Genomic DNA, 22,644 nt, shown 5'->3' with positions numbered 1-22,644 from the left:
GGAGAATGTGTTTTGACCTGAGCAGGCAACCAGATATTTTGGGCATCTGAAAGAGACAATAAATTGTTATTCCATTGGGCCACCTAAAGGATACTGATTTTCAAAGAAAGAATGACAAAAATCGATATCAAGAGAATCTGATATATAATGTTGTTTCCCAAGGTTAATCCCAATATGTGTTTCTCTGATAAGAAATAAATGATAATTTATACTTTAATATATTTAACATGTATTGGTCATCCTGCCATCTGGGGGCTGGGGCTGGGGCTGGGGCTTTTACAATACTGTAAAATTACCCATGCATATAACTTGTAAATAAAAAGCTATTAAAAATTAAAAATATATGTTTAAAAAAAGAAACTGATGCACAAGGAGAGTAAAGGAGTATCTCAATCATCTAGGCAATAAACATGAAAGCCGGAATTTGGGGGGAAAAAAGGGAGAAATATTCGTTCCAAATAAGTAGAACGCAAAGGTTTTCCTGGGCTTTATTTACACACACACACACACACACACACGTCTGGGAATTCTCTGGTACAGGTAGCTAAATATATTAAGTACCATTTCAGTAAAGGAAATGAGGTGGGGGGGGTGGATAGGGAGAGGAGCGGGGAGCAGGAGGAACAAGTAGGAAATTTTCTTTTCTCTTTTGCTGATTCTGAGAAAACTAGCCCTATCTTCCCGGTGAGATGACCATCTCTGCATTTCCTTAACTGTCACACCCACAGTTCAAATTTTCCTAATTCAAATGCCTGTATGAGGCCCGAAGCGCCTGCTTGAAAGAATGGGATAAACAACATGGTTATTGCAGAAGTTAATACTGTAATCCTAGAGGAGAGAATGTCTAGTGACAGATGACTTTTTCCATGAGTCAGACTCAAAAAGCTAACATGCATTTGTTTTGTAAACTGTAGCAAGCTTATCATTGGCTGCTGATCCTAAGAGTTTGGGGTTGAAAATAAGGATGGAATTTCTCTTGGAGACTAAATAACTGTCCATTTAAAAAACCTAGCTCTAATCTAAAAACGTTAACTAGGAGCCTGGCTTCTGATTAGACTACTATATAATTTGGTATCTCCGGCTAAAAGCGATTGCATAGGTTCACCCTCATTAGATTGGGATCTCCTAGAGAACAGCAGGGATCTGAATTCTGTCTTTCTTTGTATTCCTAACACTTGGCACAGTACCTGGCATGTGGTGGATGCTTAATAAATTAACTAACCAAAAAAAGTCCCCATCTTTACCAACAATCTGTTCTATACCTGTCAAAGTAAAAAAAAAATCATTGAGAGAACTTTATGCTTGATTTTTCTAACCACTAGGACAGATAACCAAATAATAGGAGTGTTTTCTAAACATTAAGTTCTAATAACCCCCCTTCCTGTAATCATGGAATTACATGGAAATCATCTCTCCCTATTATATAAAGTAGGATTGGAACAGATTCAGAGGAATCTTTCCACTTTCATAATCTGTAAATTACTTTTAATTTCTTAATCGTTCTTATAAATAATGGCTAACATTCACATAACATTTTAATGTGTTGTGAAGCATTTTAGAGATTATTTTCTCCTCAAAACAACCTTGGGAGGTTAGTATTATTAGTACTATTATTATTATTCCCATTTACATAGCACTTTAATGTATTTTAAACCACTTTACAGATTTTTCATTTTCTCCTCCAAACAACCCTGGGAGTTTGGTACTATTATTATTATCCACATTTTACAAATAAGGAAACTGAGGCACACAGAGATCAATTGACTTACACAGGGTCACACAACTAAGTATTTGAGGTTGGATTTAAACTCAACAAATTCTGCACTACCTTTCAGTCAATTCAGTAAAGAATGTTTAATCACCAAATTTGTATTGGCTCCAGGATCCAAGAATAAAAGGATGTCAAATATCCTTAATCCTCTAGAAGCTTGTCTTGTCCTGGAGGATGTAATAAATCCAGAAATAAGTAAATGAATGTTGATTGAAGAAGGAAAGCCCCAAGAATTGGGGTCCAGATTCAGAAAGTCGGAAATAAGATAAGGAATCTGAAGGAAGGGATTATTTAAATTCTTGGAGACAGGCAATGATATAATGTCAAGTTCAGGGAGTAGCTACTTGTCCAGGCTGGCTGGACATGAAGAGTTTACCAAGAATAGTGCTGTGAAACTGAGCCAGAGAAGTAGATTAGAGCCAGATTGTGGAATGCTTTGATTTAACTCACCCTTTCCATGCCCCAGGTAGCAGCAGGAAAAGTCAGGGGGGGAGGATGGCCAACTTGGAAGCAGCTCTGAGTTCAGAACTTCAGCCTCCTAACTTCCAGCTAAGAAATGTTGTTTGTAGATTAAAAAGCACTGGACTTGGGGCCAGGAGTTGTAGTTTCAAATTCTGCCTTCTAACATTTTCTAGTTTTGTGGCTGTGAGCATCAGTTAAACTCATGGAGCCCCAATTTCATCCTCTCCAAAATGGAAATGATACTTGTACTCTCTCTGTCATGTGATTTTTTTTTTTTGTCATAAAGAACCATAAAATATTAGCTGCTGTGATCTTTTATGATTCTACTAGTTTGGTGTAGAATTTATACCTATTGCATTCAGCACTGTATGATTCTATGAAACTCAACATTTAAATATAATTTGGGATTGTACTTCTTCCCCTGGGATGGCCCAGAAACCATAATTGGCAAGGATTTTGCAATAAGACTAGATATCATTGCAGATAGGAAGTGGTCCTTGAAGACAGAGGAAATAAGAATTTTTCACTTCCAGTCCCTCATCACTCATCTTGGTCATTGTATGCAAAGCTGGGCTCAGTAGTGAGTTGAGCCTGGGGATTTCTGGCCTGGATTTGTACAATGGGGATGAGAACCTTCACCATCGTATTTACTGATTTTCAATAAGTCCATTTTTAAGCCTTTTTTTCTATCCATAAATTGGAAGTAGTTATTAAACTTTATAAATAGAAATAAAAGCGGGGCAGCTAGCTAGAGAACCATTGCCCCTGAATTCAGGAGGACATGAGTTCAAATCCAGCCTCAGACACTTCACACTTCCTAGCTGTGTGACTCTGGGCAAGTCACTCAACTCCAATTAACTCAGCAATAAATGAATGAATGAATGAAATACATAGCTTGAAGCCAGGCATGCAGCCAAAGCAATTCTTAGGGGAAATTTTATATCTCTAAATGCTTGCATAAAAAAAATAAAGAGAAGATCAATAAATTGGGCATACAACTAAAAAAGCTAGAAAAAGGACAAAGTAAAAAACTCCAATTAAATACCAAATTTTAAATTCTGAAAATAAAAGGAGAGAATAATAAAATTGAAAGTAAGAAAACTATTGAATAAACAACAAAAAAAAAAAACAAATACCAAATTTGAAATTCTGAAAATAGATTAATAAAGTCAAAAGACTATTGAATAAAAAAATTTAATACCAAATCTGAAATTTTGAAAATAAAAGGAGAAATCAATAAAACTGAAAGAAAATTATTGAAACAAAAGTAAAAATAAATAAAAGCAGGAAGCCCCTGAAAGAAGCAATAACCCTGGGTAGAGAAATGAACACTGAATTACAAGGCAGAGGACTTGACTTCAAATGCCAGCTTTGCTTTTTATCTTTGTGATCAGACAAATCCCTTAACCTCTCTGAAGTTCAACTTCCTCATCTGAAAAATGAGGGAATTAATTTAGAAGCACTCTGAGGTTCTTTTCAAGTCTTATCTCTATGACCATATGATTTTAGTCTAGTAATCTCAACACTACTCATATTAGTAACTATCATTTTAAATGTAATTCTATGTATTCATAAGATCATATGCCATGTTTGTAGAGTCTTAAAGACCCAAGTCCTAGTCTTAATATTGACCAAGCACTAAAGATACAAAGGGAAAAAAAACTCCCTGCCTTTAAGGGGTTTACATTCTGATGAGGGAGAAACACCTATATAAACAGGTCCAAAAAAGAGACAACAAGGAAGCTGTTTCCTAACGCTGTTCTTGGTGAACTTTATTTCCAGCCAGACTGGACGAGTAGCTCCTTCCCCATTCTAAGCGTTGGCTCTGTGACTTGGCCAAAGAACTCAATCTCCCCCTGCCCCTAGTCAACCTTCGAAGACTCTTAAGAAGCTGCCAGTTTGGCGTAGGTAAATGAAGCTTCCCTTCAAGAGCTCCCTGTGCCAGGAAGCTCACAAGTCCAATTTCTCAGACCTGCTGAAGTCAAAGAATATTTTTTTTTACCTTTCCACAGTTTCTTGGACTTAATATAGGTTCAAAAAGTCAACTGTCCCATGAGACTTTTCTGTCTGTTTGTATTCTGGGATTGCCTTTGTCATCCAGTTGGATGTATAGACACACAATTAGGTTTAATTATTTAATTATCATTAATTTATTTAATTGCGATTAATTATGCTTACCATTTCTGAGAACAGTAGCATACACAATAACCTGGCAAGATGAACAAATACAAAAGTTGGGTCCTCCGGAGGCTCCTTCCCTGGCTGTCTGGCAGAGTATGGCCAGAACGGACCCCATCCCCACCAATCTTAGTGCTTCTCCTATGAAGCACCCATACATTTCTCCTATCTTCTTTCCAAATCCTTTTTCTTTTCAGGCTTTGATGGTATTGTTTATCAAGTTCTACTCCACATTCATGACCAAGTGAGGATGACCAAAAGCTTTCCGTTCTAAACATACATGAATCCAAATAAAATAATATGAACCATTTCAGAGCAAGAATTGTTTTAGGTCATTTAGTATTTATCATCATTGCCTTAGGTCATTTAGTATCATTTTGTAGACTAGCCATGGAACTATGGGCAAATCATTCTACTTTTTAGGGACAAACATGTTACTGGACCATAAGAGAAGTTTTAGAAATGCTCCCTGAATGTGAAATTGTAGTATTATAATATAGCAATCATCCCAGATGACATTTCTGAGTCTTTATACTCAATTAGACAAGGAATAACAATGTTCTATCCTTTTTAAAAATTAGAGCATGCTATAGCCTCTAAAAAGGACAGTATTCCACCAAGCCAATAGGTATCTTTATTTGCAAAGCTCTCCAAAGTCAGGGCTTTTCCTCTCGTGTCCTCCAGAATTTAAAAAATTCATCAACAACTTGATACTAAGAAATAAATTGATGGAATAGATTAGGATCACAGTACATGATTGTAGCAATTTAGTGTTTGATAAACTGAAAGATACAACCTTTGAGGACAAAAAACTGTTGGAAAATCTGGAAAACCTATAGCAGAAACTAGGTACAGACCAACATCTCGCACTATATACCAAGATAAAGTATATCTTGGTACATGATTAAGACATAAAAGGGGATTCCATAAGGAAATTAGAAAAGCATGGAATAGTTTCTCTGTCAGGTTTATGGATCAGGGAAGAATTTGGGAACAAATGAGATCATCATAAAATAAATATTTTTGATTATAATTACATTGAAAAGTCTACCCAAATAAAACCAATGTAGTCAAAATTACTAGGAAAGCAAAAAAGTGGGGAGAAATTTTATAGTAAATCTTTGATAAAGGCCTTACTTCTCAGATATATAATCAAATTTTTTATTCCTCAGTTGATAGTCAAAGAAAAAAAATCAAAACTATCCCTAGTCATGTCAAAATGCTTCTAAACTACTATTGATTAGAAAAATGAAAATTAAAACAATTCTAGGGTACCACTTCACTCCTATCAGATTGGCTAATATGACAAAAAAGGAAAATGATAAATTTTGGATGGAATGTGGGGGAACTGGGACACAAATGCACTGTTGGTAGAATTGTAGACTGATTTAGCCACTCTAGAAAGCAATTTGGAATTATTTCCCAAGGACCATCAAATTCTGTACATAACCTTTGATCCAGGAGTACTACTGCAAACAGTTTTTTGTTTTGTTTTGTTTTTTTAAGGATCAGGAGAAGGAAGAAGGATCTATTTGTAGTAAAATATCTATAGCAACTCTTTTTGTGGTGACAAAGAACTAGAAATTGAGTGGATGTCCATTGATTGGGGAATGGCTAAATGAGTTGTGGTGTATGATTATACTGGATTATATTGGGCTATAAGAAATGACAGTCAGACTTCAGAAAAACCTGGAAAAACTTAGATGAGCTGATGCAGAGTAAAGTAAACATAACCAGGAGAATATTAGTAACATCTACCTACATTGTAGAATAAACTGTGAACAACTTAGTTCTTCTCAGGAATACAGTCATCCAAGACAGTTCCCAAAGAACTAATGATGAAAAATGCTGTCCTCCTGGAAGAAGAACTGAATACAAATTGAAACATACTATTTTTCTTTCTTTTCCTCTCTCCATTTGTTTCTTTTTATTAGTTCAAGTTTTCTTCCCCAAAATAACTAATATGGAAATGTTTTACATGACTGTACATGTATAACCTATAGCAGATAGCTTACCATTTCAGGAAAGAGGTTGGGAGGAGAAAAGACGGATAGAGCATTGAACTTTAAAAAAGGTTAAATGATTTATTTGTCCAGTAATTTGCCAGTTACTACTGTCTTCTTGATTCCAAGTCTAACTCTTTGTTTAATATGTGCTTATCAATAGTAGATCCTAAATAAGGTTCTTTTTTTCAAAATTTCACACACACACACAATCCTTATTTTATTAAGAAGCTGGCAACTCTGGACTTACAAAACTTCTGTCACTTAAGTCCAATCCGATTACTCCAAGAGAACATCTTTTGTGAAATTCAGTACATCAGCCACTTCCTTGGATTGTTAAACTATTTGCAGAGCTGCACTAAAAACTGATCGTAAAACTGCAGTGTTTTTCCTTCTCTCCCATCTGTCCTTTTAGGTGTTTATATCCTGATTGGGGCTGGTGCCCTCATGATGCTGGTAGGATTCCTGGGCTGCTGTGGGGCTGTACAGGAGTCACAGTGCATGCTGGGATTGGTGAGTGTCCCTTTTGAAGTTGTCTGTCTCTCACACACACACACACACACACACCCCAATCCTCTGTGTTCCAGATAGCACAGAACCCCTCTTTGGCTTGGAATAATAGGGTTCTCCAAGGAAATGAATTGTCCCAGTATCTCCCCTAGCCCTCCCTATGTTTCAGCAAGAGATGGGGGTGATGAGTGATCGGTCTCATTATACATAATTCTCCTCCCTGGTGGTAACTGGTTTTCTCTTCTTTCCTCCTGGAATCTATCCCATGGCTGTCCCTAGACAACTAAGTGCCAGAACTTTGCTTTTTCTTTTTTTGAAGACCACGTTTGCTTTTTTTCCCTGAATCCACAGGTATCTTTGACCTCTCTCCACTAAAAATAACTCTAGTTCCCTTAACATTTCCCAGCATCTACCACTTCTTGTTCCTTTTCCCAAGATCTTTAGGATCTTTGCAAGTAAAATGTGGCTATGTTTTGTAAACTTATTAACTTCCTATTATCTATATTTTTATCTCTTCTGAATCCTTGGCTTTTTTCCCCCTGCTTTTAATTCTACTGCTACTATAATGCTTTCCCTTTTTTCCCCTGGCATGTGACTAATTATTTATTTCCCCAGAAGACCATTCCCTAGAGTTTCCATCCTCCTTTTTTTCCAGGACACATTGAGAATTCTGCAAAGGATATATTTTAAAATTATACAAAACACATCTTGAAATCACATGCTCTAAATATTTGGTGTGCGTGTGAGTGTTTTAATCCTGATACCTGATACCCATTTTTGTCTTTTAGTTCTTTGCCTTCCTTTTGGTGATTTTTGCCATTGAAATAGCTGCTGCCATCTGGGGTTATTCCCACAAAGATGAGGTAAGTTTTACCTGAAAGGACTCTTCCATTTCTTGCATAGGTTTGAAGAAATGACATTGCTCCTCCTCTTTACCAGTCTTTAACGAAATCTTGGTTTATCATGAAGTAACACAAATACATACTTGACAAGTATATATATATTTAAAACACTTATCTTTATTGAGTCAGTATGTATTTATAGAGTATCTATTCAATAAATGTAAAGCCATAAATATTATGGAGATTATAAAACTGTAGAAAACAAGATTTTTCCTCTGGTAGAGGAGATAAAACAATAACAGATAACCAGAATACCAGGCAGAACATGATGACTGTTATAAGAGGTGAAAAAAAAATATTCTAAGTTTCTGAGCTAAGAGAGATCTTACCTAGATAAGGTAATCTAAGAAGATTTTGGGGAAGAAGGTAAAATTCTAGAGATGGGGTAAGAAATGTTGAGCAAGACAAAGAAAGGGAGAGTCATTTAGTTTGCACAGTAAAGGAATCACATGAGAAAATATCACATGAGTTGGAGGGTGGAAGAACGACTGAATGCTCCAAGCTGGAAAGAGATTTCACTCTCATCTTTCCTTTTCAGTGTGGAAATTAAGCTATGGAAGCCTAAAACTTCACTGAGACTTGAGATACCCACTGTGTATGTCCACATCTACATATATAGCTATATATTCATGCAAATGGATATACATGTGGATAAATGCTCATATCTATATGCATATAAATGTGTAGTATAGTTTTATGTGTCTTGGATATAAATCTAGATGCATGTGTCCAGTAATTTGCCAATTACTATCTTTTTGACTTGTTCTCGTTCTTTATCCACTAACTGCATTGATAAACACATACTAAACAATAATCCTATATAAGGTTCTTTTCATCACATACACATACACTCTTTATTTTCTAGAAATTTACAATCTTAAGAAGCTGGCAACTCTGAACTTTACAAAACTTTTGTCATTTAAGTCCAATTAAAAGAGAATTACTCCAAGAGGATATCTTTTGTGAAATTCAGTACATCAGCCACATTTCCTTTGCAAATTTAGAGACACATATCTCCATTAGCTGTGTCATTCCAGCTCACTGTTGGAAAATATTTTATTGTTCCTTTATGCAAAGTGGTTAATATCACTCTCATTTCACATTTGAGTAGAGAAATGAAGAGTTAAAGAAGGATACCTCCAAAGTCTTGGTATAATTTTAAGCCTTAATGGTATAATTGAGTTTAATTATTAACTGTATACATGCACCCAGAGATAGAGAGATATGCTAAGTTAGATACCATAGAAAACAGCTGCACTGTTAGAAGAAAATCAATGGAGACAACAAGGAGTGATAAAGAATAAACATGGCTTTATCAGGAACAGCTCAGGCCAACCTAAGTTTCTTTTTTTTTCTTTTAGACAGGATTATTAGATTAACAGATCAAATGAATTCTACACATTTATCAGCTAGAAAATAGTACAGTTGGAATAGTTGCATAGTCAAACCTAAAGAGTAGTATTAGCAGTTCAGTGTCACTTCGGAAGATGTTCACTGGAGTACCCCAGAAATCTATGTTTGGTTTTATGAATGAGCTGGATAAAAGAATTTATTATTGCTAATCTATTAGATGAGAAACTAAGGGTCAATAAAATAAAATAAGATAAAATTCAATAGTAGTAAATATAAAGTTTCTACTTGGATTCAAAAAATCTCATTTCATATGTCAGTTAGTACCTACTAGTCAGTAGTACCTACTATGTGTCAGTCAATGTGCTAAATTCTGGGGATACAAAAAGAAGCAAAAAAAAAAAGTTACTTTCAAGAAGCTCACAGTCTAGTGATATGATAGGTCTAAACTGATATTTGTCTGGAGGGAAATCTTAAGATTTTGATGGCCTACAAGTTCAATTTGAGTCAGTATTGCTTCATTATAAGAAAAGCTAATGAAATTTTAAACTATATCTGGGACTAAAGGAAATAATAACCCTGCATTCTGCCCTGTTCAGATGAAATGGGGAGTTCCGTATCCATTTCTGAGTTACAGTTAAGAAGTACTTAGATGAATTGGGCAGTGTTCAAAGTATAATGAAACTCTTTTAAATTCATGCCATCTGATGATATTATAAAAGTAATGAATCTTATACCTCTCCTCAATACTTATCATAATGTCTTATAAGAAGCAAGCACTTAGTATTTATTGAATTATGACTGGAAAAAGGAAAAAGCATTTAAATCCTTAGCAAACAACTTTGTTCACAATATGATCACTCGAGATCCTTGAACCTTAGAGATGAAAGGAAATTCTGAGACCATCCATCTCATCTCTATGTCAGAGTCCTTGTAATTTATAGAAGTTCTGTAATTTTCTAGTTTTATCCAAAGAAGGGCATGAAAAGAAATAGAAATATTAACTTGATGTGTTTGGTTTTATGAAAAAAAAAAATTGACTTTCTTTAAAAAAATAAAGTAAGTGACAAGCCTTAACCTGGGGTCCATGGAGAGATTTCAAGGAGAGAGCAAAGAAGGCAAAGAATAAAATATATCCCTGTTCTCAAGAAACTTGCATTCTCCTGGGGAGATACATGTTCCCAGAGAAGTAAAGATTAGAATTTATTTTTTGACTCGAACCAGGCCTCTGATTTCAGTAAGGAAATTTCCTTCACCAACACAGATTGACACCTGTTCTGAAACATACAGTGTCAGAAAGTTGTCTGGAACACTTAAGATTAAATGACTTGCTAAATTGACTTGCAGTATATATTAGAGAAGGTTCTTGAGCCCAGATCTTCCTGCCTCTCTGAGGTCAGTTTTCCACGAATAAGAAGTATACCAAAAAAGCATAAAATAATTTCAGAAAGGACACTAACAACTCGGAAAATCAGGAAAAAGTCCTTGAAAAAGTCACTCAAGTTTTGAAATTAGCTAAGGATTCCAAGAGTCAGAGGTAAGAAGGGAAAATACTTTAGGCATCATACAAAAGCCCCTTTATGCAAAGGTAAGTAGGCAGAGAATAAAATATATGCAGGAAATATTAAGTAGGCTAATTTGGCTAGAATGTGACCTGTCTGAGGAGAAGTAACATAATCTACCAGGAAAGATAGACTGAAACTAGATTGTAAAGGACTGAAAATTTTGTTTTAGAAGCAATAGAGAAATGCTTGAAGTTTAATAAATAGGAGAGTGACACTGTCAGACCTGTGCTTTAGAAATATCAACTTAGCTAGCTGGATTGAAGTACACAGAAAGCAGGTGTAAAGAAAACAATTGGGAAGAGATTGTAATAGCCCAAGGAAAAAGTAAAGAAAACCTGAAAGCAGAGTAGCTCAGATGTCAGTGAGAAGAAATGGATGGACACAAAAGGATGTCATGGATGTAGAAGCCACAGAATTTGTGAACTGATAAAATATCAGGCAGAGAAGGAGGAAATGTAGAGTCAATTTGGCACTTGGGTTTCAAACCCAGGTGCCTGGGAGAATACCAGTATCTTTGAAAGAAAAAGGGAAAAAATAAAAGGAAATTTAAAAAAAGAAAAAAGGAAGGTAGGAGAAAAGAAGAGTTTAGGGGAATGGTAACGAATTCTGGTTGGAACATGCTGATGCCCCCTGGGACTTCCTAGTGGAGATGTCCAACAGGTGATTGGAGTTAGGGGACTGGAACTAGCAGAAATAGGAGGTCTAGGAGAACTGGAAATATGGATTTGGGTGTAACTTCAGAAAGATAAGATTTTAGAAAGGAGATTGAGAAAGATCCATCAATACAATGTTTTGAATCTCGGGGAGGAGAAATTATTCAAAAGGAGGTGGCCAGCACTTCAAACACTACAAAGAAGTCAAAAAGAAGGAGAGCTTGAGTAAACATCAGTGGATTTGACAACAGTCGCTAGTGACTTTCAAGAAAGTAGTTGCAGTTAATTCGTAGGGATTTAAGCCCTATCATAAGGAGTTGAGAAAATGGAAGCATTCATTGTAGATATCTTTTCCTTGAAATCTACATATAAAACAAGAAACAAAAAGTATTGGATGATAGCTTGATAGGATGGTTAGATCAAGTGAAGGTCTTTAAAGAATAAGAGAGATATAGCTGTGAGATCTAACAGAATAGATACAGCAATAGATAAGGAGGAGTTAAAAATTAAACAAAAAGGGATGATTGAAGAGCAAAGTTCTTAGAGGCAAGGGGAAGGTTTGGGATCAACGGCATGAGGAAAGGGATTGATGTTATCAAAAAGAGCCACCTGCTCCTATGAACTTGAAGGAAAAGGAGGGGAAAAAATGAAGGGAGGTGGTGCCGTGACTTGAAATATAGTATTTAGTAGAAGAGAGAATTGTTAATGGATGGCTTTTAAATTTCCCAGGCAGATATGAATTAAAGGAATACGATTGATTGGAGAAGACTAAAAAGAGATAAGATAACAAAGTTGTTGTAGATATAATATAATTGTGTGATTTAACTTAAGTAAGTAAGAACTAAGAAGGCAGAAAATGGGAGTCTAGAATGCATGACACGAGGACAATAAATGCTTTTTGACTGATAGGACCAAAGGACAAAGGATTTGAGGTCAAAGACAGTGAAAAATTGATGTGACTATAAAGTCAAAAATTTGTCACAAATTGATGTGACTATAAAGTCAAAATTTTAAAGGCGGAATAGTGAAGGCATACTAATGGCTTGTGAAAGATGAATGGGTGTGAAGTGACTAAAAATTGTATTGAAAACAGAGCAGGCTGAGGAATGGTTATTTATAAATAAAAATAGTAGAAAGGGTTCTGTTCAGGAATCCCAGATTTATGAAGTATGGAAATTGAACATATATGAATAATGGGATCAATTGTATGACCATCACTTTGTGTGGCCAAGGTGGACCACAGTTGGATGCAGACAAGGTGGATGCAGATCATGAGCATTAAGATTAAACTAGGAAGAAACAGATTTTGAGGTGGAATTAACTTGTGTATTGAAGTCCCCAGATAGAAGATGGCTTTTCTGGGCCCTAGGTTCCTCATTCCTCAGCTTAAATAACTTCTTTCCAGCTCTAAATCTTTGGTCCTATGACTGGAATTCAGGTATTGAACTTCTTGAGAAAAGATGGGAAAATGACCTTCTCTGACAGGACAATGACTGGATGGAGTGAACCTAGAGAAAGAGAGCCTTATCCTGAAAAGAAAGACTGTAAGAGGGTCACAATAGCTATGTCCAAGGATATGAAGGACTTTTCTATGAAAGAAAGATTAGACATGTTTCTGCTTGGTCCCAGAGGAGGAAATTAGGACCAATGGGTGAAGCAGCAAAATGAAAAGTTTTATAAATTAGGAGTTTAGTATAATACAAAGATTTTTCCTATAGATTCAAGTTGACTGTGAGGAGCTTGGCATTTATAGGTTTTATGATTCTGCTCTTGAGCAGAGCTAAGATGGTGTATTTATGTTTTATTCTGATTTAGAAAAACAAATTAAGGACTTTTCTGTGAAAGAAAAGTTAGACATGTGTCTGCTTGGTCTCGGGAGAAAATTAGGACCAATGGATGAAGCAGCAAAGTGAAAAGTTTTGTAAATTAGGAATTTTGTATAATACAAAAGAGCTTCCTGTAGATTCAAGTCGACAATGAGGTACTTGGTAATTATAGGTTTTATGATTCTGCTCTTGAGCAGAGCTAGGATGATGTATTTATGTTAATATTTTAATTCAGAAAAACAAATTAATCACATAAACAGGCTTTTAGATAGATTCCCTCTTCAATTTGACTCATCATTCTAGCCTGTTGAGGACTTCACTCTAGAACCCGTGGGACTTGATTGATGGTACACAAAACACATTCCAGCATGCCGTAGAGAGCAAACTATAATAGCATCAGAGTGTGTGCATTTTCATAAAAGTCTGACTCTGACGTCTCCCTAAATAGCTCCCTTCATTGCCATACCACTTCTGCTCTTGAGATGATTAGAAGGAGATGGAATGAGAACGATGGTTGCAAAGGGTTGGGTTTTGTTTGAAGATGTAAGTCCCCCTAAGTGTGTTTGGAAGCAGAAGGGAGCCAGTAAAAAGAAGATTAAGGATAGAGAGAAGGGAAAATGTGAACTCCCGGAGAGAAGAGGAAGGATACATGACAGCTCACCTCACATGGACTCTGTTTTCTCCAAAAATAAGAAATGAACTCATCTACTAAAAGAGGGAAGGGAGGAGAAGTACTTAAATAGAAACAGTTTTCAACAGTTGCTACCAAGAATGAGTAAAAAAAATTTGTAGTATAAGAGACATTCTTCTTCCTTTTATCCATCCACCTATAGGTGATTAAAGAAATCCAGGAATTTTATAAGGAAACATACAACAAGTTGAAGGCCAAAGACACCCCCCCATACAGGGACACCCTCAAAGCCATCCACCATGCGGTAAGTCTTCCTTTTACGCTTAGTTATTCTGACTTTAACAGAGGGGTAGGGGTGTGAGTTCATGTGCCGGTCTATGTCGTGCTAACTTAGCTAATAATTGAACCAAACTTTTCTGTCCTTTTTTTATGTGCCCTGCACTTATTCCATTACAGCTAAATTGTTGCGGTATGACTGGAGTTCTTGATCAGTTTATCACAGACACCTGCCCCCACCAGGACTTGGCCACAGCCATAACTATAAAGGTAAAAACTAATTTCTTCTCTCCTCACCACCCCATCCCACCCCAGCTATAGTCTCCAAATATCTTCTTAAAAAAATCCCTTCTCCCCTCTGGGATAGTAGGTAACTTTGTCTTCCCTATGTTTTTCTGTATGATATTCTTCTACCTCATAGCAAAGCAAATGGAGACTCAGGAGAGAACCCAGATGTTCCTGGCAATCACTATAATGCCTAAAGTATCTTTTAAAAAAAAAATAAAGCTTTTTATTTTCAAAATACATACATGGATAATTTCTGACATTCACCCTTACAAAATGCTGTTCTATTTTTTTCTCTCCTTTCCCTCCACCTCCTCCCCAGTCAGCAAGTGATCTAATATATGTTAAGCATGTGCAATTCCTCTATACATATTTCCATAATTATCTTGCAGCACAAGAAAAATCAGATCAAAAAGGGGAAAAATGAGAAAGAAAACAAAATGCAAACAAACAACAGAAAAAGTGAAAATGCTAGGTTATGGTCCACATTCAGTTCTGACTGTCCCCTGTGAGTGCAGATGTTCCTAAAGTGTCTCATAGATGGAGTATAAATATATGTGTGTGTGTGTATATATATATAGATAGATAGATAGATATAGATAGATATTGATATATCTATATATAGATATGTATCAAGAGAGAGAGATACAGAGAGAGAAAAACTTAGAGCTACTTTCTTCGATTCACCACATAAAGGTTTTTAACATGGTATAGTTAAAAGAAGACTGAACGAGAGGACCTGAGTTCGATTCCTTGATCTGACACTTAATCTGTATATTACTGAACAAATAATTTTGACACCTGAGCCTCTGTTTTTTTCTTCTGGAAAACAAAAATAATATATTACTGACTTTCCAGGCTTGTCTTGAATCTCAGATGATAGTGAAGTGTAAAATGATTTGTAAATATGAAGTGCTGTATTCATGCAATTTTGGTTCAGAGGAAAGTATCTAATCTGAGACCAGATCCAAACCCTGAGACAGAAGCTTAAAATTTTACTTTTCCCTACATCTCCCAACCAGTTTTTAGTAAACCTTTTTCCAAGTTTTCCCTACCAGGATTTCTTCTCTTGATTTCTCCTGTTCTCTGCCTTTTCCCCATTTGTTGTCTTTTTCCTCATTTTATCCCAGAACATGCTGTTTGCAAGAAGATGAGTAATACCTAATGGGTAAAGCCGGGCCAGAGCATGGGTTGTGATACATGTGCTTATATTCTCTCCCCAGTCTTGCCCAGCAGCCATTGAGGAAGTCTTCAACAATAAATTCCACATCATTGGAGCGGTCGGCATAGGGATTGCTGTTGTTATGGTGAGAAGGGGCCGGGGAGGAAGGCCTTGGTTGCTCATGGTGTAATGGTAGGCCATGTTAAAAAGGAAGTAAATCAGGCCTCAGTTACCTGAGAAGTTTGCCCTCCAGGATGGGCACTGGTATTTACAAAGATATGCACCTGAATAGGACCATTAAACCAGGGTATGAATGAACAGTGAGGTGTTTGTTAAGTGGTAGGTACCATTTAGGGAAAGGTGATGGGGGAGGAACAGTTGAAAGAACCCTATGTGGTGATTAAATAGGGCAGGGGGGATCCCACAGTATTGTGCATTGTGTGTGTGTCACACTGCCAATTATGTTGGCAATGATTCTCCACACCTCCCCCTCAACTTCACAAATATGGACTGCTCAGTTTTCCAAGGGCTGATGTCAGATTATATATAATTATTCAGGCTCTTATTTATACACAGTCCTCAGACTGCCTTTTGCCCTAATTGTAAACTCTTACCTTGCCAGCTTTTTTAAAAACCAGTGCTGATCATTGTGAGCTCATTTATTTTTACCTCTTCCTTGCTCCAAAACCAGCATTGAGAGAGCCTCTGGAATGAAACTTGAAAAAAAAAATCCTGAACTAGCTAATAATTCACTTTATGGCTTATCAACACAGCTTACAATTTATTCTGAGCTACTGCTTAGTAGCTAAGAACAGTTGCCCTACCTAATATAAGTAAGCTATCTAGGAACCTAAACATTCTTTAATCTGTCATGAAATTAGGCATAATTTAACAGGATACCCACCCTAAAAACTGCCTTAAAAAAGTGGGAAAAGAGCTTGCCCCTTCTTAAACAGAAGTTTCCCTCTAATCTAGATAAAGAGATCTGAGACAGATCTCCCACTTGAATTCGAAAACAAAGACCTCTGATGAAGAAGTCCTTGTTACCCCCCAAGCTGGTCCTCATACTGTTGAGGGATGAGGATACCCTAACAGCAATGGGGATCCCTACAATGTGTTCATTTCACTGAGAAACTTTCTCTCAATGGGCCTCTTCCTGATTAGGAAGATAGCAAAGTTTGGGGTACAGAGTTTTATTTTTTATTTAGATTTCTGTGGTTTGGGACTAGGAAGTAATTAGGGGCTAATTTCCAAATCAATAAGGATGGTGATCGTTTCCCAGACCAAAGTGATTCCCAGATCAGTTGGAGGTGAAAGTTTCCTGTGGGAACCCCAGGTAGTTTTCCCAGAGCCTGATTCAGGTGGGTGGAGATCGTTTTTAGGAATTTCTCCAGGCCAGTTGGCCCACCCTCCACAAAGATCAGGGACAGAGTCCTATTACATCAATACTACAGAGGAAATAATCATGCATTCATCTAAAGATCTGGATTCTGGTCCTACTTGTGCCATTTTTTCCCTTTGACTTTAGACAAGTCTTTTTACCTCTGGGCTTGTTAGTTTAGAATTTGGAGATCCAGAGCCCAAGGGAATCATCTAGTCTAAACTCCTGATTTTAATAGACGGGGAAATTGGGGCCCAAAAAAGTGCTTATGTTATTAATATTAATTAGGTATTAAGTAGAAATTAGAACAAGTCCCCTGATGCCTAATCTGGTGTTCTGTCTCTATTATTTTATGCTACTCTCTTATATGATATTTTTGTTTTGTCTGCCACTAACTTTAGTATTCATTCTGCATTTTTAAAATGGACAAAATTGTTCCATATTATCTTTTTAATGCCTTATTTGAGACCAATGTTTATAGCTGAGGAGTTTAAGCAATAGCTTCCTGTAGACAATGTTCTGCTTGTAATTTGCCCTACCTTAGAGATGATAATTACATTACCTTCTTTTCAGCCTCCTTCATTTTTCCTTTTTAAATGTTTTATTAATACTTTTGATTTTGGGAGGGGAAAAAAACATCCTTTACCTTTGACTCCTTATCACCTCTCAAATAAAACTCTCCCTTAAAATAAGTATGTATAGTGAAACAGCACAAATCATTAACCATGTTTGAAAATGTCTGTCTTATTCTCTACACCCTCATGCATCTTTGCCAAGCGCGGGACAGCCTGCTCTCCTTCTAGTAGAACTATCTGATGTCTGACTTCTTCTTTTTCCAGATCTTTGGCATGATTTTCAGTATGATTCTGTGCTGTGCTATCCGGAGGAACCGAGAAATGGTCTAGAGTCTTTGCTTTCAACCCCTGAGCAGGAAAGTCTGCCCTCTAGAATTGTTCTGTTTGTGTCTTTTGTTTTATTTTGTTTTGTTTGCCACTAACTTTAGTATTCATTCTGCATTTTTAAACGGACAAAGTTGTTCTATATTTGTTATCTTTTTAATGCCTTATTTGATACCGATGTTTATAGTTGAGGGTTTTTTGGTTTTTGCTTTTACGGTCAAAGAAATCCTGCAATGAAAGGTACTATATTTGCTAGACTCTAGTTAAAAATATTGTACAGAATAGAATAAAAGGACCATGTTGGCCTTTAAATAGATTAAAAAAAAAAGTCTTATCTCAGATTTAATCAGGATGTAACTTATGTTGAAGACAATTTCATACATAATAAAGATTACGACAATAAGTTTGACTGGTTTTTCTAAATAGCCTCCTCTCCCTTGACCATTATTATCATTCAATAATTAAATTAAATCCAATTTTTTTTTTTTAATGCTTTATGGATGCTCTTTGTGGAGCATCCATACCTTGCATATCTTCCCTTTCTCTCCGCCAACTCATTTAAAAATGGAATTCTGCTTAAGTAAACAATCAAAAAGTCTTCTAACTATGTGGGTTAGTAGACTGGAATAAGTTATAAAACACTTACAAATGCTCAAGTCTTCCCAAAATTCTTCAAATACATGTCATACATCACCATTCTTCCAGATGCAAGTCCTCCTCATGGAGGTACTTGGGACATTTGCTAATCCCCATCAAATAAGAATAGAGGAAGAAACAAGTAGGTAAGGAGAGATATAGAACTAAAATGGCAATAATAGTGGAAGCACTATTCTAAATAAGGTGTGAACAAATGTTCAGACTCAAAATAGAAACACATCTCCTGACTTCATGTTGACTTAGAAAATCACAAATTAACATTATGTAATATTTTCATTTATTTTGTTAAACATTTTCCCTTATATTCTAGACTAGTTCTGGCAGCACAGCTCAGATATAAAAGAAATGGCCTTGGAAAGGAGAAAACCACCTCTTCAGAGACAGAGACCAGGAAAGGCTTTTTAAGCAATTCATGATAAGGAGGAGGATAAGAAAAGGATTTCTGAAGTGAACAGCTTCAATTTTTTCAATGAGGCATGAGGCAACATCCTCAGAGGATGGAAGGAGGAGATTTTGTAAGAAGTATAAGTAGAGATAAATGATATGAAATGGCCTCTGAGGCTAGTAAATCCTCAAGTGCAGTCCAGTTGATACTAGATAATTTTATAATACTTCATTTTGAAAGACAGCCAGTGATGACCAATACCTTGACTCATGCACTTGAAAAAAGAGAGATATGAGAAGAGATTTCCAACCCACTTCTTTGTAGATCTGAGAGCACATTGTACATATTTTTCAGACTTTTTCTTTTTAGTGGTTAGTGATGCTAGGTTTTTTTTTTTCTTTTTTGTCTTGAAAAACACCATTTTTATATAGGACAGCACTCTATGAGATGAGGGATACTAAGGAAAACTATAGTGATATAAAAAAGGGTAAACATCAATATTATTTTTTAAAATGTAAAAGGTTTTGGATGCCAAGATAATGAACTTGAATTTTATTCATTTAGTCAGAAATCTTTTGTGTGTACTATGAGAATAAATCTGGCAAGGGTGAGTAGGATGTATAGTGACAGAGTGAAGGCAAAAGAGCCTGCTTTTGAGAGTGGAAGTAATTGCAATAGTCCAGACTAATAGGACTAAAGGCTTCTATTAGGATGGCAGCGATGAAATTAAAGAAGGGGGCAAATGTAAGTGATACTGTGCAAATAAATTCCATTGTGATGAATTGGCTGTGACAAGCAAAACTAGGGATGAGTCAAAGACAGTATTCAGATTTTGAACATGGGATCCTGTGTAAATAGCATTACCACTAAGAGCAAAGTCAGAAAGGGGAATCAGTTTAGAGAGAACTCTTATCTGAAACATCTTGACTTGAGGCACCAACGGGACATTCAAGTAGAGATATCTTTTGAGTGGTTGAACATGAAATACAAAATAATCTCTCCTGAAGAATCAACCTTTCCTCTCAACATACACACACACACACACACACACACATCTCTTGGGAGAACTTTCCCATAGAATGGATTGCTACTTGAGCTAAAACCTACAAGTTTTAGAACTTGTTCTAAAAGAAAGAGAACTGGTTAAATAAAAAATCAGCAAATGATGATCCATGAGGTAAACTATTTTCACAAATGACTTTTCACCCCAAGATAGTTGTAATTATAGGTGCATACTGGAGCCTGAATATTTGCCTCCCCCACAGTGCTGCTTTTCGGAGGGAAGCTAAGGAAATATTTTCTGGAATAACTATCTATTTTCTGGTCGCTGCTGTTATCCATCAGAATCTCATAGGTCCCTTTATCTAAGTAGGGAAAATTGGGCAGGAGTTATTCTCATTGGGCTTTAATTAAGATATAAGAGATCATGTGATGTTTAACCTATATTGGATTGCTGTCTAGAGTAGGAGGGAAGTGGGGAGAAAGAGAGAAAAATTTGGGACACAAGGTTTTGCAAGGGTGAATGCTGAAAACTACCTTCGCATGTATTTTGGAACATAAAAACCTATCATAAATTTTAAAAATAAATAAACAAACCGGGGGGGTGGGGAGAGAGGGGGGAGCCATGTGAGATGCTGAAGGCCTGGGAATCGCTAGCAAAGCACCTCCCTTGGAAAGCTTCAGAGTTCTGTTCACTTCTCTCTCTTCTCCACTCCAATGGTGATAAAACACAGACAGGATGTGTTTCAAAGATCCCTTCAACTCCTAACCTTTACTGTTATTGGTAGAGTTCTGAGCACCAACATAATTGCCATCACTGAAGCACTAGCAGACCCCAAGGCAGCTAACACAATTCCTTTCCTTTTAAATTGGATTTCCATGAACCAGCTGCATGCATTGTGGAAATGTCAACAGACTATCTCATCTGATCAAAAGGTTTCATTAGGCATCTGTGAGGAAGTCCCTTGCTCTTGAGCCGAGTTGTAGGTAACAGGCATCCCACGTACAACAGAATCAACAAGTGACCCAAAAAGCCCTCCAGAATCACCATCCAATAGGTAGAGTGAATTTCACTTCTGGTATTATAAATTCAGTGAAATTTATTTTATTTACAATTCACTAAATTTATAATTTATTTATAATTCAGTGAATTTTTAAGACCAGAAGTTAGGGGAGGAAAAATCCCAAACTGCTACAAATATTCTCTTTAGTTGATACTCAGATCCCAAGTCACATTGTCACATATCTTCAGAGATGAAAAATCACATATCTTCAGAGATGAAAAATCACAAAATGTCAGAGCTAGAAGGGATAGTAGCAATCATAAATGAAGAGACAGTCTGAACAAGTAATTTGCCCAAAGTCCTATTTCTGTACTTTAACCCAGGAATTCATAAGAAATCCTTACATTAAGAGGCATCTAGATCCATAGTCAGGAAGATATGAGTTCAAAACCTCCCTCAGACATTTTTGGGCAAGTCATTTAAACTCAAATTCCCTCAGACTCCCAATTGTATAAAGGGGATGACAATAATAGCACCTAGCTACCAATATAGTTGTTTGATAATAAAATAATATTTGTATGGAGTATGAATTAATATTTATAAAGAAACACAATATGTTTATTTCTTATCTTTTTTGTTGTTGATCAAACTATAGGGTTATTTGTTAGCATACAAACCAACCTGGTGGACATAAGATATTGAAGAAAAATATGTGTCCTGACTCCCTCACAACCACCCAGGTTTCATTCAGTGTTGGGTTTTGGCTCTGAAAGATTAATCAGGGTAATCAATCCTATTCAGACAGATTTGGATGGCCCAGGGCAGTTAAAATCCAAAGGATGTTCTACAGAGGTGCATCAAGACAGCTAGAACCATTTATAAATGCATTAAACATGATAAAGACCAGGGGAGTTTTTACAGTTCCTTTGGGTCAGGGCCAAGAGTTGTACTTAATGGATTCATCAGTCATTATAGCATCTTCTGTACTTCCCTCTAACTCAGTGGTTCTTAACCTGGGACCCAAGTTTAGATTTTATGGAGTCCAAGAACTTGAATGGGAAAAAAAAAATCATCATCTTTATTTTCTAAATGAAATTTGACATTTGTAATAGGGGGAGCCAAGATGGCATGGCAGAGTAGTAGGAAGAAATAAAACCAAGTTCCTCAACAAAACTCCTTTTTAAGAAATCTTAAAAAAAAATCATAGTGAATGATATTTCCAAGTTAGAGCAAATTAGGAAGACAGAGGTCAGTGGATACTCCAGTTTCCTCTTCTATATAATTTAAGTCCCAATTAGTGTAAATAATAAATTTGCTGAAGTAGTCATATTATTCAGATTCACATGACATTTCCAGTGGCCAAATTTTACATAATTTTAACTTTGAATAGGTTAAACTCAAATACATGCTACCATTTCAAGAGATTCATTATTTGCACTGAGACCTAGCTGTAAAATAAGGGGATTGTCCCTGAAATGATTATGGCTCTATCAAAATATAGTAATTGTTTATCAGTGCTTCTGAATAACTTGCAGTTATTCTGTATGATTTCTTGCCAGACACACAATGTTTATGGAAACACTTGTTGAAAGATTAGATACCACATAAATGTATTTGAAATTTTGATAAATTTATTGGTACAAAATGTCCACAAAAAGAGAAAATCTGGTGCTGTATATATGATTTTCTAGGTATGCTCTAATATTAAATAAAATTGTTGTTCAACAAACACTGCATTTGCTGAT

At 36.1% G+C, this 22,644-nt stretch overlaps 1 protein-coding gene across 1 annotated transcript in view; it reads left to right on the top strand.

The window, feature by feature from the left end:
- CD9 (CD9 molecule) overlaps positions 1–18,257 on the top strand; it is a 55,805-nt gene extending 37,548 nt beyond the window's left edge. The window contains exons 3-8 of the mRNA XM_031938300.1: positions 6,830–6,927; positions 7,713–7,787; positions 14,054–14,155; positions 14,308–14,397; positions 15,636–15,719; positions 17,795–18,257. Coding sequence (XP_031794160.1) covers positions 6,830–6,927; positions 7,713–7,787; positions 14,054–14,155; positions 14,308–14,397; positions 15,636–15,719; positions 17,795–17,860 — 515 coding nt within the window. The 3' untranslated portion in view covers positions 17,861–18,257. The remainder of the gene's footprint in view (positions 1–6,829; positions 6,928–7,712; positions 7,788–14,053; positions 14,156–14,307; positions 14,398–15,635; positions 15,720–17,794) is intronic.
- Positions 18,258–22,644: the final 4,387 nt, after the last annotated feature.

This window comes from Sarcophilus harrisii, chromosome 5, assembly GCF_902635505.1.
Source record: "Sarcophilus harrisii chromosome 5, mSarHar1.11, whole genome shotgun sequence".
Classification (NCBI taxonomy): domain Eukaryota; kingdom Metazoa; phylum Chordata; class Mammalia; order Dasyuromorphia; family Dasyuridae; genus Sarcophilus; species Sarcophilus harrisii.
This window is presented reverse-complemented; position numbering and strand designations above follow the sequence as displayed.